This window comes from Geotrypetes seraphini, chromosome 3 (assembly GCF_902459505.1).
Source record: "Geotrypetes seraphini chromosome 3, aGeoSer1.1, whole genome shotgun sequence".
In the NCBI taxonomy this organism is placed as follows: Eukaryota; Metazoa; Chordata; class Amphibia; order Gymnophiona; family Dermophiidae; genus Geotrypetes; species Geotrypetes seraphini.
In genome coordinates this window covers 344,855,114-344,874,022 of record NC_047086.1, presented here as the reverse complement: position 1 = coordinate 344,874,022, position 18,909 = coordinate 344,855,114, and the positions used below count along the sequence as shown (strand labels likewise).

The window sequence follows — 18,909 nt, the reverse complement described above, 5'->3', positions numbered from 1 at the left end:
AGTGACAGCCGTTATCTCCGGGAGACTGGAGGAAGGATGTGTGACTGAGGGCTCTCTTATATATTTTAGTAATATTTAATTGAATTAATTTCTCTTTTGAGTGGATCCTCTCTACCAGCGGTCTCTCCCTCTCATCTCAGTTTCTTCTCTAGGGGTTTGGGAGATTTTGTTGTTTCTGCCTTGGATTGGTAGCATGAATGTTGCTACCCTTTGGATTTTGGCCAGGTACTAGTGACCTGGATTGGCCTCCGTGAGAACAGGCTACCGGGCTTGATGGACCATTGGTCTGACCCAGTAAGTCTATTCTTATGTTCTTATGGCCCCTCATATCTTAATATGTAAGTTGTTTTTGGTTGTACCACAGAAAGTCAATATATTAAAAATCATAAACCTTTATTGCCAGTTTGTATATGATTATGTCATCCCCTGAAAGCGGTTACAGTAAAATCTTGGATTGCAAGTAACTTGGTTTGCAAGCGTTTTGCAAGACAAGCAAAACATTTTATTAAAAATTTTAACTTGATATACAAGCAATGTCTTGCAATACAAGTACATACAGTATACACATGTCACAACTGAGCCGATGGTTCTTCTCTCTCTGACGCTGCAAGAGTGTAGTGTCTGTTCTAAACAAGCAAAGTCTTGCGATACGAGTACATACAGTATACAAGTGTTACATCATCACAACTGAGCCAATGGTTCTCTCTCTGACACTGCAGGAGTGTAGTGACTGTTCTAAAAGAGAGAGGTCTTGCAATATAAGTACGTACAGTATTTTGCATTAAAGTTTTTGGGTTGTGGAACGAATCGTCTGAGTTTCCATTATTTCTTATGGGGAAATTCACTTTGATATAAGAGTGTTATGGATTACAAGCATGCTTCTGGAACGAATTATGCTGGCAAACCAAGGTTTTACTGTATTAAAGTTATTGTAGATTCTGAAGGAAATGAGAGAGAGTAAAAGAGAACACCTTATTCTCTGCCCCTCAGCAAAATTTGCTCAAAATTCTTTGAAGACTGTGGGGAACAGAAACATTCTTAAAGAGAGGCTAAAAGATTCCAGGAAAGGATGAGATTTCTAGAAAAGAAGAGCATAATGCTTCAGTGCCATTGAAGTATCTGCTGTTTACTGCCCTTTGCTCAGACACTGAACAGGGGTGGATCACAGCTCCCATTCTCTTATAGGTGGAAATCAGAGACTGGTGCTTCAAACCTACACGATCATGATTATTTTCTAGATTATTAGGTATGTGATAAATTACTGATCTCACACACAACCAAGCAGCTGTTCTCGGTGTCCTTATTAATCGGCTGATAAGTCAAACGCACCTAGGATAGGATTTTTGGAGCTACTGTTCTGGTAACTGCAGAAGGATTGCTAGACCGATGGTGCCAGAAATGACCACCGATGAGCTGGTTTTCTTTGTGAATGGCAAAAAGGTAAATGGATGTCGCTGCTGTGTTTTTGCTCAGTTTTGTATTACTTGCAGATATTTCATTTTCTTGTCCGTTTTTCTGCTCTCTGACTCTCTCCTGATCAGCGTTAACATCTAAGAACAGTGACAGGACTGTACAAAAGAGTTAAAGCATTCAGTTTCCTCTTTCAAACTGTGCCCATTAGCAAAAACATTTTCGTAGGCTTTACGGGGACAGTTTTGATGTGGAAAGCAGAGAGCAGTGAATTCAGCAGTCTTCAGGCGTTTTGCACAGTTTATAAGAAAAATATCCAAAACCAAAATCAATCAGTGAATCAGTGTGAAGCGTAAAAGTACAGTTTTGTTAAACCTCAAGGCTATTCTATGGCAAAAAAAATAATTAGTAAGTTCATTTCAGAAAGGGAACAGTCCTCTTGGTTGGGTTTGCATTGGCTGTGATTTTGGGGATGGGTTTTTTTTTTTTTGTGCACATCCATATTTGGCAGGTTTCCAGTGGCGGCAGCTGCTGGTGGACTTTTGGTCCCATTGATCAATTTCTTCTTTAACCAACTCGACCACAATTTCTCTAAAAAAAATTTTTTTTTAATCTATATTCATTTTCAAACTTACAATAAGTGTGTCAATATGTTAAAACAGATTAACAATAAGTATATCACTTAATAATCATCAATAGTGCAAATGATATTGTCTTATCTCCCACCCTTCCCACTCCTTCCTATTATATAATCAAATACCTTGTACAATATGTAATAATAAAATTACCTCCCCTCCCCCCTCATAATTGAACCTAATTTTTTTAAAAATTCAAACACTTCTCTCCACCCCAGCCAGCCAGATTCTAACTCATGTGGAATTGGTCATTACAAGGAGCCCAAGCTTTTCCTTCCACCTTATTAATCTAGTGCCCCCATTATCATCAGAGCAATAAGTCACAGATGGCAAACCTGGTATGGATGCATCCCCAAACAAGGCTGGGGGGGGGGGGGGGGGGTACAGTTGGGAGGCTGTGAAAACCCCAGCCAGCCTCAGAAGTTGATGTTAGGCTTCGGAACAAAACCCGTCTGCTCCTGCAGGGCAGCAGTGCTGTTGAGGCAAAGGTAAGCCCCCAAGAAAGTAGTTTGTACTATTAAGAGAAGGGTTTGCCACACAAACTCTGTTAGTATTTTATGTTTTAAGGCAGCAATGCTTCATAATTAAACCATATGAGTTTAGGGCAGTTTTGGGAGTGGATGCAATTTGAGAGCTGGGGTGAGTTGAGAATGTGGGAGATGCAGCTCGAAAGGAGGAAACCTCTACTGTGTTTCACTGCATGAAAGTTTCTATGCTGCAGAGCTGGAACGGCTTCTCCCATAGAAATGCATTGAGGAATCTGGGGGGGGGGGGGGGTTTGGAGGAAGAGGCTTATTTGTCTGGAACCCCCAGCTTGATCTGGCCCATTTTCCAAACTCAATGTCTTTTTACTGGGGTTTCCCCAAGCCAAATTTCAACCTATTCCCTTTTTAATTTTTGGAGAGTTATTTTGCCCCCAGAAAAATGGACAAGCAGACATTTCTTAATCTGTTATGCATAATTCTTTCTAACTTCCATTGTTCAGAACTGGTGGGGAAAGCATAGCTTTTAGAGAATTCTTTCCGATCCTTGTGAGTGACTATATTGTTTGATAGATTCATTTCCTAAGAGAAATTATATTAATTACAATAATTTTACTCTGACTATTCTTAAGAAATATGTTGTACTTTTGCTATTTGTATTTTGTATTTCGCTGATTGTCCAGCTCTCATCAGTGTAAACCACCTAGAAATAGTCTGATTGTGGCGGTATAGAAGAATAAAGTTATGTAATGTTATCTCTTTCTGTTTTATTTGTGTGTACAGTGGTACTTTGGTTTGCGAGCATAATTCGTTCCAGAAGCATGCTCGTAATCCAATGCGCTCGTATATCAAAGCGGATTTCCCCATAGGAAGTAATAGGAACTCGAACGATTCGTTCCACATCCCCAAAATTGGCTGGTGTGAGGGAGAAGTTGTGTGTGTAAGATGTGCACATAGGCTGTGCACTGGTGCTTCTGCATTAGCTTTCATCCTTCTTTCCCTCTCCCAAACAGATTTTGGGGGGCTTGGGGTGGGAAATCTGCTGAGCCAAGTCAGGATCTGGCCAGGATCACGATCATCGACGTGCGTGTGTGACGTGCTTGCACACGTACGCGCTCATGTATCGAGACAACACTCGTTTTATGAGTTACAAATTGCGGGACTGTTTTGCTCGTCTTGCAAAACACTCACAAACTGCGGTTTGACTGTATTTCTGTTCTGTGTTTGTATGTGTCTTTATGGGTTAGTATGACTCTGCATGTTGGTATATATGTATGTTTGTCAGTGCCTGTATGTTTATATGTCTGCACATGTTTGTATGTGTGTGCATGAGTGGGCATGTTCGTATATGTGCAGTGTTGGTTAAAATACTTAAGTAAAAGTAAAGGTAAATGCATATTTTGATACATAAGTAAAAGTAAAAAATTTTATTATAAACAAATTAAAAATTTACTCAAGTAAAAGTAAAAAATTAAGGGCCTAAAATAATACTCCACTCCCGATCAGCTGGGTAGCAGGCAGGGAGCCACCATCTTCCCTCTTACCCCACCAGACTGACTGCCCCAGCTCCTGCTGGCAACAAACTCCACCCCTTCAGGATTAGGCCTTCTTCAACCCGTCAAAGGGCCACCAGACAGGCGGGTCTCTCCCACCAGTGGGCCCTGCCAAAGGGGCTCTTTGTGTGGATCTTCATGCAGACCAAGAAGGACCAAGCCAAAAGCTCTGCCTAAATTCCCCCCCAAAGCTGCAGCAGTGCATGAAGCTATCTGCCTAACAGAGGGCTAGCACCACCTCTGAAGAAACCACAGCTCAAAACCAGATGTGCAGGTTAGTGTCCATGAAATCACTTTACTACTAGGCGTCTAAAACCTAGGAGATGATCTCCCTGCACCATTTTATCCCATTCATACTCATTGGTCAGCTCACAAGAATTCCAAACCACATAAAAATATCTAACCACCTACCCATAATTCCACTGACCACATGTGTCACACTCCTTATCAAATACCAACCATCTGTGGGAACTGCCCCACCAACAAAAAGAAACACAAACCTCACCAAATGCACTGACCTTCTGCAAGTCCCAATCACTAACCTTTACACCCATGAAAGATCCTCTACTCCAGTTCCATGCATAGACATCAATGCTAGATTTGTAACAAACTCATGCTGCTCAATGAATTGATCTACTCTAAAGACGTAGGCTTTGCCTTCTTTACCGAAATATGGCTCAAAGAGGCCAACAGCCCAGAACTAGCACATCTCTGCCTCCTAGGTTGTGGAGGGGCATAATAAAAAAATATGTCTAAGTCCGTTTTGGGCCTAAGCCAGTAGTCAGTAGTGTCTAAAGTCCATTCTCAAAAAATACATCCCCCAATTTTTTTTTTTCGAGAACCATCTACCTGTATGTCCAGCTGTTTGATCATCTAGATTGCTAAGTCATCTATTTTTATACCTCATTCTCATCCAAAAATTCGTCCAAATTCAAAACACCTAGAACAAGACCTTTTGGATGTGGGAGAGGCCAGCAAAGTGATGGACTGGTCCCCCAGACAGGGCACTGCTGCAAACTTTACAAAAAGGGTGCCACATAAACATATTACCATAACTCCCTTATAGGTCAAGGTGAGCCCCCCAAAACACCCCAACACCCCCCAAAACCTACTAGACCCACATGTCTACCACCAGCAACCCCCCTGACATCCCCCCCAGCAGTGGGGAGATGCCCACTCCCTCCCCTGCCACCATTGTACCTCAGCACCCCCCTTCCACCCCTTACTTTGTTTACAAAGGCCAACCGAAAGGATGCCTCCTACCTCCGGTCAGCAGGCTCACCTCTTCAAAATGGCGGACCTTCCTTTCCCGGTGCATCTGGGATGTTCTAGGGAGGAGACTAATGCTCTGATTGGCCCAGGTTGCTTAAGACCCGTCCTGATTGTGCTTCAGGATCTGGACCACTTTGGTCTTAAGGCCTGGCTCTTTAGTGCATGGACTTAGTCTGCTGAGGTTATTCTTTGGGCATGATAGCTACTCTCTTGCGCAGGAAAAATAAGTCAACAGTGAAAACCTATTGTAACCCCCTCCTTCTCAGACTGAGGTAAAAGGTATCCCTCTTGAAACAAGATTTATTTTGTAGACGTGAACACCGAGGGTTAATTTGATACCTTTCCCCATGAGAAGGAGTAAATTACATAAAAATACACTTCTCCCTCTGTATTCGTGGTTTCAGCAATTGTGGTTTTGATTATTCACAGTTTTTAGCTTGCTGGCCCCTCCCACCAAATTACATCAGCTTGCATAGAGAAATCCTCGATTCTAAGTGTTTACAGAGAAAATCGCTGATTCCAGCACTTTCTTCACCGTGTTTTGCCTCTCCTTAAGGAACAGGCCAGGTCTCCCACCATGTTATTCGTGGTTTCACCATATTCACGATGGTTTTTACTAGAAAACAGCAAATAACATATGAAAAAGTTATTCGTGTTTTTTCTGTATTTGCAGTTCTGTTAATCCCCTATCACAGCGAATACGAAGGAAGAAGTGTATTATCTCTATAATAAAACCATAAGCGGCGCATGCGCACTCCCACTTGTGTGTTCTGTATGTCCATGGCCGGAAGGAGTGTGCATGCGCACCTACAACTGCCCCACACTCGCGGCCCTGTTTGCATTCCAGTGGCAGCAACTGAGTAGTGGAGAGCAGCCCCGCTCCGCCCGTTGACCCTCCACAAACCTCACAGCTCCAGCAGCGTAGGCAGCACTTTAAACACGCTGCTTTGCGCCCTTCTACTGCCAATTTCCTCTGCCGCATCTCTGATGACATCATTGGAGACAGATGCGGGAGAGGAAATCGGCAGTAGAAGACTGCGAAGCAGCGTGTTTAAAGTGCTGCCTACGCGGCTGGAGCCAGGAGGTTTGTTGGCGGTGGGATTGTCGGATGGGAGGGTTAGGAGCAGGCCAGATCGAGCAGGACAACGCAGTAAAAGAAGGGGAGGGGCCTAACGGAGCAGGCCAGATCGCGGTAAGAGAAGGGAAATGGGGGTGGGGGAAAATGCTGCTACTGCTACACAGGGACCTGGAGGGGAAGGTAAATACTGCTGCTGCTTCTGCACAGGAAAGGGGGGGATAGGAGGGAAATGCTGTTGCTGCTGCATAGGGAAGTGGGAAGGAAATGCTGCTGCACAGGGAAATGGGAAAAAATGACAGACAGACAGCGGGAGGGAAGGAGACAAAAAGAAAGAAAGACACAGGGTCAGGGAGAGGGACAGAAAGACAGACAGAGAAAGGGGGCCAAGGAGAGAGAGAGAGTCAGTGGGAGGGAGACAGACACACATATATTCTAGCACCCGTTAATGTAACGGGCTTAATGACTAGATAATAAAACCCTAAGCGGCGCATGCGCACTCCTACCTGCGTGTTCCGTATGTCCGTGGCCGGAAGGAGTGCCCATGTGTGCCTACAACTGCCCCACACTCGCGAAGGGAGAAGATACAGAAACAAAGAAAGACTGATAGACAGCCAGGGAGAGAGACAGTAAGACAGGGGGCCAGGGAAGAGACAGAGACACACAGGGGGACAGAGACAGAAAGAAAGGGGGGCAGGAAGAGAGATAAAAAACATAAAGTAAGTAAGAAAGAAATGCCTCAGCGACCCATTGTCCTAAAAGTCTACACATCTATTCTAGCACCCGTTAATGTAACGGGCTTAAACACTAGTATAATAATAAAATGTAATGTAACCTGTAAATAAAAATGTTAATTAAACCATAAACAAAATAGATATAAAGAAGCACTAAGGATTCAAAATTTAAAATAGAAATAAAATTTAATAAATAAATGCTGTATATCAAATCTAGACAATGAAATTCTACTTCCCCTATGTATAGTTCTTTGTTTTTTTTCAGGTTAGGGTATTTGAGGCTTTCTGTCCTTTCTGTGTAGGGGTACCACGTTGGCACACTGTTGCTAGCAGACTCTCTCTTCCTGAAACCAACCTACTACTCTAACTAAAACCAAATCAATAAGAAAAACCCTATCCTAAATCTAATAACCCCACAGTTGCCTAAAATACTTTCTATGCTAGGAAAATAAACCCAGATAATTGATGTTCCCTATACTATTTCCCTCCTCAAAATATCCTATATATAATCACAAAACTCATCCTTCCTCTAAACATTTCATGCATATAAATCTTTTCCCAAATACTTTACAGAAATTATTCCCAGAAAAAGATTTCCAAGGCAGTTTTACAACTTTGCTTCACTAAGTCTCTCACAACATTACACAGAAATCTGTTACAGGACATCTCATTAACTTCTCCAGAAATCAGCACCACAGACTTATTCCACAGAGACTGAAAATTTCTCCAGAAATCAGGTTTCAAATGCAGTTCACAACCTTGCTTCACCAGTATTCCCTCACAACATTCCACAGAAATCTGTCACAGGACCTCTCATAAAATCTTTTCCAAAAATCAGCACCACAGATTTGTCACTCAGAGAATCTCTCAAAACACTTCCCAGAAGATTCTCACAGACTATTTCTAGCATCAAATAGTTTCACAGATAAAACAATTCTTCACATCAGCCAGAAATAAATGTTTTCACCCTTGGATAAATACCAGAATCTATATATCAAACCTCAACTTCAACCAAAACCTCCAATTCCTATTCAAAATTCAATAAAACCGGCTATAATTACCTTCTCACAAGGCACAGAAACCAAACTACCTGCACACAGATCCAAGTCACCCTCCCAACTGTCAAATCTGACAGTTAGAATGTTTAAGCAGCTGATGCTGATCTCTGCACTAGGACAGCAAACCTGTGCAGGAGATCAGCAACAGAATACCAAAACTGCACCAGTACAAAAAAAATACACAAACCAAACTTCTCAAAATAGGAAAAAAATCCACAGGTCTTACATTCCAGATTTTCTTTGCTTTAAAAACCTATTAAAATCTTCTTTAAACCCTGTTTTTCTCACTCAGGTAACTTTTAAACTTTTAACCCTGGTTACTATACGAAGACTTAGAATGATATCAATCTTGGTGTGTCTAGAAGTACGAGGACCTTGCTGTTGGTACCTCTGATTCTCGTGTTCCTTCAAGACGGGCTGGAAAAGGGTCTGGCTGTTGGCTCTCTGAGAATTCAGATTGCCAGTCTTTCTTGTTTTGGTCCTAAGCCTCTGAGAGGCTTTTTGGCCACTCCTCCAGATGTTGTCAGGTTTCTTAGGGGCGCATTATGGCTTCATTCCCCCTTGCGGATACCCTGTCTACCTTGGAATCTCAATTTAGTTCTCCGGTTGCTGGCTTGTCTGCCCTATGATCCTCTGGAGCAGGCATCCTTAATAAATCTCACTGTTAAGACAGTTTTCCTTGTGGCTATAACTTCAGCCCACAGGGTTTCCTAGCTTCAGGCTTTAGGCTTTATCTTTGGATTATGGATTCCTGCATGATTCTGCGCACTGTTCCCTCCTTTCTCCTGAAGGTGGTCTCAAGTTTTCAAATCAACCATGAGGTTCTGAGGTTGCTGGATGTGCGCAGACTTTTGTTGCAGTACTTGGAGGTCATGAACGAGTTTCAGGTATCTAACCACCTGTTTAAACTGGTGGGTCCTGCCCATAAGGGCAGGCCATATTCAAAAGCCACCATTTTGAGATGGATCCATATGGCTATTTCATCTGCCTATTTTACTGCCAGAAAGAAGCCCCTTTTTTCTGTGAGGGCTCATTCTATTAGAGGTGTTTCCTCCTCGTGGGCAGAGTCATCAGTGATTTCTCTTGAGATTTTCAGAGGTGCTACCTGGTCCTCCTTGCATACTTTTACAAAGTTATATAGGATCGATGTGGCAGCCAAGCAGAATGCTGCTTTTGGTTCCTTCGTTTTGGCAGCAGGCATATCAGTCCCACCCTGACACTATGGGACTGCTTTGTTACATCCCACTTGTCCAGGAATAGAGTGGGATTATACAAGAAAGAAAGATACGGTTGTTACCGTTTGCTAATCTTCTTTCTTGTAAATCTCGGTGAATCTGGAAAATGTACTGAGCCAAATTGACAAGTTAAAAAGTGATAAATTGCCAGGACCAGATGGTATACATCTCAGGGTTCTAAAAGAACTTAAACATGAAATTGCTAACCTGCTGTTAGTGATCCATAACTTGTCACTAAAATCGTCTGTAGTACTTGAAGATTGGAGAGTGGCCAACATTACGCCAATTTTTAAAAGGGCTCCAGGGAAGATCCGAAAAATTACAGACTGGTAAAGCATAATGGTAGAAACAATTATAAAAAATAAAATTGTAGAACATGTAGACAAACATGATTTAATGAGACAGAGTCAGCATGGGTTCAGCCGAGGGAGATCTTGCCTCACCAATTTGCTTGACTTCTTTGAAGGTGTGAATAAACATGTGGATAAAGGTGAGCCAGTTGATATAGTGTATCTAGATTTTCAGAAAGCTTTTGATAAAGTTCCTCACGAGAGGCTCCTGAGAAAATTAAAGTGTCATGGGATAGGTAGCATAAGTTCAGTTGTGGATTAGGAATTGGTTATCGGATAGAAAACAGAGGGTAGGGTTAAATAGTCATTTTTCTTAATGGAGGAGAGTAAACAGTGGAGTGCCTTAGGGGTCTGTACTGGAACCGGTGCTATTTAACTTATTTATAAATGATCTGGAAATTGGAACGACGAGTGAGGTGAGTCCATAAAAATTTTGGGAATGACATTGGACCAGTATCTCACTTTAGAAGAACATACAGATTTGCTAGTCAGAAAATGTTTCTCGGTCTTATGGAAACTCCAAACTAAAAAAATATTTTGATGTAGCATCATTTTGTTAAGTATGCTTGACTATTGCAATATTATTTACTTGGGCACATATAAGAAAACACTGAAAAGACTTCGAGTTATTCAAAATTCAGCAGTTTGACTGATTTTTGGTTTGAAAAAATGGAAACATATTACTACCTGTTATCAAAAATTATATTGGTTACCGATGGAAGCAAGAGTTTTGTTTAAATTTTCCTGTGTCTGTTTTAAATCAATATTTGGTATGGTCTCCCACTTTTTTTCTAGACCATTTTAACAGGCCTACATGAAGAATCCATATGTTTGCTTTCCCAACAGTAAATGCTTGTCGCTTTAAAAGATTTCTGGATAGAACTCTTGCATTTCGGGCAGGTAAAATTAATGACTGGTTGGGTAATATTATTATGCGTGCTCCATCTTATTTTATTTTTAGAAAATTAGTAAAAACACAGTTGTTTGATCGATTTATAACCTAATGATTCACTGTTTTAATTTTTTATCTTTTTTATCAGTATGTATTTCTGATGATTTGTATTGTATTTTTTTCACTGATTGTCCAGTACTTCCCATTGTAAACTGCCTCGAACTATTATGGCTTTGGCGGTTTACAAGAATAAATTATTATTATTAAATTTGCAGATGACACTAAACTGTTCAAAGTTGTTAAAACGCATGCAGATTGTGAAAAATTGCAGGCAGACCGTAGGAAATTGGAAGACTGTGTGTAAAAATGGCAGATAAAATTTAATGTGGACAAATGCAAAGTGATGCACATTGGGAAGAATAACCTGAATCACAGTTACTGGATGCTAGGGTTCACCTTGGGGATTAGCACCCAAGAAAAGGATCTGGGTATCATCGTAGACAATACGATGAAACCTTATTTCCAATGTGCGGCAGCAGCCAAAAAAGCAAACAGGATGCTAGGAATTATTAAAAAAGGGATGATTAACAAGACTAAGTATGTCATAATGCCCCTATATTGCTCCATAGTGCGACCTCATCTGGAGTATTGCATTCAATTCTGGTCTCCTTATCTCAAGAAAGATATAGTGGCGCTAGAAAAGGTTCAAAGAAGAGAGACCAAGATGGTAAAGGAGATGGAACTCGTCTCATATGAGGAAAGACTAAAATGGTTAGGGCTCTTCAGCTTGGAAAAGATACGGCTGAGGGGAGATATGATTGAAGTCTATAAAATCCTGAGTGGAGTAGAACGGGTACAAGTGGATCGATTTTTCACTCTGTCAAAAATTTGCAAAGACTGGGGGACACTTAATAAAATTACAGGGAAATACTTTTAAAACCTATAGGAGGAAATTTTTTTCACTCAGAAAATAGTTAAGCTCTGGAATGTGTTGCCAGAGGATGTGGTAAGAACGGATAGTGCAGCTAGTTTTAAGAAAGGTTTGGACAAGTTCCTGGAGGAAAAGTCCATAGTCTGTTTTTGAGAGAGACATGGGGGAAGCCACTGCTTGCCCTGGATCGGTAGCATGGAATGTTGCAGCTCCTTGGGTTTTAGCCAGGTACTGGTGACCTGGATTGGCCACTGTGAGAACGGGCTACTGGGCTTGATGGACCGTTGGTCTGACCCAGCGGGACTATTCTTATGCTCTTATTTCTGGAACCTGACCTGTGAGTTGCTGATTCGCCGATTGTCTACCTTAATAAGTACTAGTAAGCTGGATTTATGATTTCTTGACCAGCCTTTCTAAGAGTTCCATCTGAATATGTTATGCACTTTGTCTTGGGAATCCCTAGCTCAGGCGCCTCCCTCTGTTAATGCAGGCTGTGTTTCCTTATAGCACAGTTTTTTTCAGGTTTATGATGTTTAATGACTTGTTTCAATTGTTAAGAACATAAGAATAGCTTCACTGGGTCAGACCAATGGTCCATCAAGCCCAGTAGCCCGTTATCACGGTGGCCAATCCAGGTCACCAGTACCTGGTCAAAACCCAAGGTGTAGCAATATTCCATGCTACCGATACAGGGCAAACAGTGGCTTCCCCATGTCTTTCTCAAAAACAAACTATGGACTTTTTCTCCAGGAACTTTTTCTCCAGGAACTTGTTTTTAGGGAAAAAGTGAAGTTTTCAGTAAAATGTGGGGGGCTACAACCCCCCCAAACCCCTACAACGCGGCGCGATCTGTATAAAGTAAAGTGGGGGGTTCCCCCCACACACCCCCCGTTGGAGCCCCTAAAAACAGTTATTTTCTTCGGCGTGCGCCTCCGCGCTGCACTCAGTTGTCGGCGTGCGCCTTTGTCTTCCGTGGTTTTGACCTGCCACCCTGCTGTCCTATGCAGATGACATCTTTCTCTTGATTCCACTCTATAGTGATGTTAGGGAATCCTCCCCAAAATCTTTCAAATGCATTGAAAAAAGTCTACTCCTGGGCATTCTTCAACAAACTAAACTAAAATTACACACTACCAAAATCAAACTACCATGGTTCCACAGTGCCATGCAGTCCATTCCCATGAGCCTGTCCTTAACCTTTGGTGTGTCAATAAATGATGAAAAGACTTCCAAGATGCTTTGAATCCTGCTAGACTCCACACTTTCATATGAACCTCAAATCTCCAACCTATGTAAAAAACTTTCTACAGTTTAAACAACTGAGACTGATCAAACCTTAATTCCACAACAATTACTCTAGTCAAAATAGTAGTCTTAACACAACTAGACTACGGCAATTCACTCTACGCGGGCATAACCTTCTCTCAAACATACAAGTTACAATTGTTTCAGAACACTGCAATCTTCGGCTGATCTTCGGCTTAAAAAAATACAATCCAGTCTCTACTTACTGCCACATGCTTCACTGGCTACCCATAAATGCTCAAATCTTGTTTAAACTTCCTGCATCGTGCACTATACACTAAACACCAACTCACCAGAACAGATAATCCATCTGTTCTTCACCTCAACCATGATTAACACCACCCACCAGCTGATCATCCCCTCATCCGAGGGAGTGAAATATAAATGAATATTCAACACCCTTTTTACGTATTCTGCCACTAGAACCTGGAATGTCCTTCCAACACCCATAAGAACAGAACTGAACTACCTCACCTTCAGGAAAAGACTTAAAATATATTTGTTTGATTCAATTCAGTAACTCTGCCTATTCTCCAAACCTGGAACTGGCAACTAGCCTGGCCTTTTTTCCCATTTGCATGCCCCTTAATCCAAAGATGAACCTGTAACTATCTCCTCTCAGCAACTGTGTATAATCTTCCTCTATGATATTGTATCTCCTTGTTCCTTGGCCTGTCCAGCCCCCAAAACAGCAAATCTGTCCTACCTTTTCTGGAAAGCGTCTTGGAACAATGTAACCTTCCTCTACAATGTCATGTAATTATTACCCCATGTCACTGCATGGGCCTCTTATCTTATAAATTGCCTTGAACCTGTACTAGATAAGTGCAATTCAGAAATTCTGATTAGATTAGATTAAAAAGTGAAAGTATCGCAACTACAATGTCTGTTCATCAAAAATTGCTACCAGCTTCAGCTTCATCTCTGCTTATCTAACCAGTTCAAACACAGGCAACTCCACTGTTCTTATAGGCTATATTCACTGAACAGCAAAATTAAAGATGAAACAACACTTTGCATGATGAGATTTGCAAAATTCCATACCCAGTTTTCATTTGGTTTACTGAGGTATTTCTCCCTTCCACTTTTACTTTTAACTGCAAGCATCAAATGTAACTAGGTAAAAGTAGTAAAAAAATTGGCAAGCACTTCAGTAAAAGTGACAAATGTTATCCTGTTCTTCTTTACAAGTAATTAGCTACGTTTACTTGGTTACTATACAGCACTATAGGTGTGTATGTACAGTATTGTGTAGATTCTTTGTGTCTGTGGTTAAGAAGAGAAATGAGAGAGGAGTGTTTCAAAGGTGCAATTCTGAAATTGCTAAGTTAGTTACTGTGAATCACTGCTTGTACAGCATGCTGCAGCTGTTTGGGGGTGGCGTCATTTCTTTTCCATCTGCCACCATAGGCAGATGCAATGTGCCCAATATTCAAAATGATGTAACTAGGCAGGAGAGGCTCTTGCTCAGTTAAATCATGTGGAGTGGGCTGGCCACCGATATTCAGTAGCATTTTTGATTATCAGCTTTGACCACCCTGGCACAATATACGCAGTGCCAGGGCAGTCTGGGGACAGAGGTGGGGCAGATGCAGATTTGTGTGTGCACTTGCAATATGCAGCACCAATGCTTGCATACCTAATCGAGCAGATATGAATGCAAAAATTAAAACTCATCTCTGTCTTGTTAGGTATGTGGATACTGGCACGGATATAGTGTAGGCATCTGTCTAACATCTGGATTAGAGAATGACATAGGGTTCATTTACCGCAGTAAACCATGGTCACTGCAGTAAATCTGCAGGAATGGAGATATTTGCAACTGGTTTACCGCAGGAATGGGGACAAGACCTTTTACCGCCCCGTGGGAGCGGTGAAAAGTCTTGCTCCTGTTGTAAAAAAAAATTGCACCCGTGTCAGACTTGACATCTCATCCCCAGCTCCTCTTGCACCTATTTTACCTTCAGGAGCCAGCCATGCCACGATGAAGACAGAAGGAACCTAAAACCAAAGCCTGAGACCAACGTGATTTGAAGAATAATTGCTACTATTTTAACTGATTTATCCGCTATGTGAGGAATAATGAAAAGTTTTGAAAATAATCTTAGAAGTTCTAATCTTAGAATATTGAAATCCCCCAAGTTTAAGAATCTGTCAGTCTAAATGCTTTTTGCCTAATATACGGTGGAAACACTACAGATTTCTTTAAGTGATCTATCAGATATAAAATCTATTAGCTTCCGGATAAGAAATTTTGGCTGGAAAAGTGGAAACTGGAATGACTTTGAACTCACTGGAACAAGCAAAAATAGAAGGGACTAAACAAATGGCTTTGCTGCTCTCTTTTTTTTTTTCATTTTACCAATAGAATTAAGATTCTACAGTTGTACTTTCACAATAGAGAAAAAAAGATGTTTTGAAGGGAACATTTCATGATATTTCATGTGAAATACAGACAATGGAAGCAGTTTGATGTGGCCTGGTATTTTACAATTTGGATCCTCTTTTTTTTCAAAGATTCCCTGCAAATGTGTTCTAAAGTAGTGGTTCCCAACCCTGTCCTGGAGGACCCCCAGGCCAGTCAGGTTTTCAGGATAGCCCTAATGAATATGCATGAGAGAGATCTGCATATACTGGAGGTGCCAGGCATGCAAACCCGCTCCATGCATATAAAGAACAAGTCATCTGAATTTGTCTTTTCCTCCATATCTTTACATTTGTCGGCTTTTTTTGCAGTTGTCAAGCTCTCCATGGAAGTCTAAGTAGGGGGCTATATTTATGATTGACGGGGCTCACCAGAGTCCCGGGGGAAATAAATCACCCTCCAAAACATAATTACTCCTGGCTGTCTCCATTCAGTGGGTGAAGCGAGAAAGCAACAACACACATAAACACAGAGTTATAAAATCAGTCCGATGGCTATACGAAGTCGCGAAGATAATCCAGATGTAGCACAGAACTCGCCACAGCTAGATTGGGAGTCAGCAGTGTTGCAGTCCTTGTTATTCGTTCCACAAAGTTCTTATCAATAGTACATGCGCATTATTAGTGTCCTGTACAGAGATAGGAAAGATTCCCGAAATAAGGAACATCACATGTTTTCCAGTAAATGAAACTTTGTTAGGTTTCGTTTCTGATTTCTCAAAGCAGCCTGAAAACCCAGATAATGGAATTTATGGTCTATCGTAAAATCATAGTGTCTTCACAGTAAAAATGCATGAGATGGTTTCTCTTATATAGAGACAGCTACATTTTCTGTCTTATCTACAAAATCCCAAACATACCTAACTCTATCACTAAAACTGTAACTATCAGTAATACTTTTCAAAATGTAACCGATCACCCCCTGTCCCCATCAGTACCTCTCTTTCAGTGATAAATTATGATGCTATTACTGTTTTCAGCTTGCATTTCCTAGAAAAATATATATTTTCTCTCCATTTTTATTAGGGTTACCATATTTGTGAAGAAAAAAAGGGGACACATGACCGTGCTCACACTCCACCCATAGTTCTGCCCATAATCTACCCATATTTCCACCCACGCACCACCCAAAGCCCCACCCATATGCCACCTATTTCCTTGGTCCCCCCTCCCCATCCTTTGTACTTTTTTAATGCTTCTCTCTCTCTCTTCCTCCCTTCCTCCAATCCTCCTCCCCGGTGGGTGCATATCTCTTTCTCTCTTCTTCAACCTCCCTGCGGATGCCCCTCTCTCGCCTTCCAACTTCCTCTCTTGCTGTTTCTGTCTCTCCCCTCCCAACCAGTACTACCCTATTTAGTGCTCTTTGCTATGAGGAAAATGGTGGGGAGGAAGCTCAGGAACGGCTTTAGGATGGAGACTGTAGGGAGCGCCTGGACCCTTCTCAGGGACACACTGCAGGAAGCGCAAAAACTGTACATCCCCAGTTTCAGGAAAGGCCGCAAGAACAAGCGGTCAAAAGACCCGGTTTGGATGACACATGAAGTAAAGAAGGTAATCAGTGACAAGAAAGTGTCCTTCCGGAAATGGAAAAGGGATCCAACGGAGGAAAATCACCAGGAGCACAGGAAATGCCAAAAGGAATACCACCGAGAGATTAGAAAAGCAAAAGGGAAATACGAGGAGGGGCTGGCCAGGGAGGCGAAAAACTTCAAGGCATTCTTCAGTTACGTAAAGGGGAAGCAACCAGTGAGAGAGGAGGTGGGGCCATTGGACGATGGGGATAGGAAGGGAGTGATTAAGGAGAATAAAGAGGTAGCTGAGAGGTTGAACACGTTCTTCTCGTCGGTCTTCACGAGCGAGGACACATCCAATATACCGGACTCAGAGGAGCTCATGAGTGGGGAGCAGGCCAAAAGATTGGGGCATATAGAGGTAAGTCGGGGGGATGTCCTCAAGCAGATTGACAGACTGAAAAGCGGCAAATCACCGGGACCGGACGGGATCCACCCAAGGGTTCTAAAGGAACTAAGTCAGGAAATAGCGGGCGCAATCCAGCATGTTTGCAACCTATCCTTGAAAACTGGAGAGGTACCAGAGGACTGGAAACTGGCGAATGTCACACCTATCTTTAAGAAGGGATCGAGAGGTGACTCCGGGAACTACAGGCCGGTGAGCCTGACTTCAGTTAGAGGGAAGATGGTGGAAGCAATGATCAAGGACAGCATTTGCGAGCACATCGAGAAAAATGGCCTACTGCGGACAAGCCAGCACGGATTCTGTAAGGGAAGGTCGTGCCTGACAAACCTTCTGTACTTCTTTGAGGGAATAAGCAGTCAGGTGGACAAAGGGGAACCCATAGACATCATTTACCTCGATTTTCAAAAGGCCTTTGACAAGGTGCCACATGAAAGGCTGCTTAGGAAGCTGTGGAACCACGGGGTGGGCGGGGATGTACACAGATGGATCAAGCACTGGCTGTCAGGTAGACTACAGAGGGTCGGAGTAAAGGGCCAATATTCTGACTGGCGGGGAGTCACGAGCGGTGTGCCGCAGGGATCGGTGCTGGGGCCGCTACTCTTCAACATATTTATCAATGACCTGGAAACGGAGGCAAAGTGTGAGGTTATAAAATTTGCAGACGATACCAAGCTCTGCGCCAGAGTTAGGACCAGGGAGGAGTGTGAGGAACTGCAAAGGGACCTCGATAAGCTGGAGGACTGGGCAAACAAATGGCAAATGCGCTTTAACGTAGATAAATGCAAGGTCATGCACATAGGGAAAAAGAACCCGTTGTTCGAGTATAAAATGGGGGGGGGAGATTTCTGGAAGACACCAGACTTGAGAGAGACTTGGGTGTGCTAGTGGATCCATCCATGAAACCATCCGCACAGTGTGCAGCAGCCTCGAAGAAAGCCAACAGGATGCTGGGCATCATCAAGAGGGGCATATCAACCAGGACGCGGGAAGTCATCATGCTGCTGTATCGAGCGATGGTGCGCCCACATCTGGAATACTGCGTTCAATATTGGTCGCCGCACCTCAAGAAGGACATGGCAGTTCTTGAGAGAGTCCAAAGGAGGGCAACGAAACTGGTAAGAGGGCTGGAAAACTGCCCATATGCTGAGAGGCTGGATAAACTGGGGCTCTTCTCTCTGGAAAAGAGGAGGCTCAGGGGGGATATGATAGAGACCTTCAAAATACTTAGGGGCATAGAGAGGGTGGACAGGGACAGGTTCTTCAGACTAAAAGGGACGACAGGTACGAGGGGGCACTCAGAGAAACTGAAGGGAGATAGGTTCAAATCAAATGCAAGGAAGTTTTTCTTCACCCAAAGGGTCGTGGACAAATGGAATGCGCTCCCGGAGGAAGTGATCCGGCAGAGTACAGTACAGGGATTCAAACAGGGATTGGACAGATTCCTGAGGGAAAAGGGGATCGTGGGGTACTGAGGGAGGTGCTGGGGTGTTGCATAAGTATAGACAGCTCACCAGGTCGTGCAGGTGCAAGGCCGGAGGGTTAGGACATTGATGGGAAGATAGGACTTCGATGAGAA

The 18,909-nt window shown here is 42.6% G+C and overlaps 1 protein-coding gene across 1 annotated transcript in view; it reads left to right on the top strand.

The window, feature by feature from the left end:
- Positions 1 to 1,158: 1,158 nt before the first annotated feature.
- Positions 1,159 to 18,909, top strand: part of XDH (xanthine dehydrogenase) — a 143,750-nt gene continuing 125,999 nt past the window's right edge. The window contains exon 1 of the mRNA XM_033939065.1: positions 1,159 to 1,440. Within this exon, the coding sequence (XP_033794956.1) occupies positions 1,387 to 1,440 (54 nt within the window). The 5' untranslated portion in view covers positions 1,159 to 1,386. The remainder of the gene's footprint in view (positions 1,441 to 18,909) is intronic.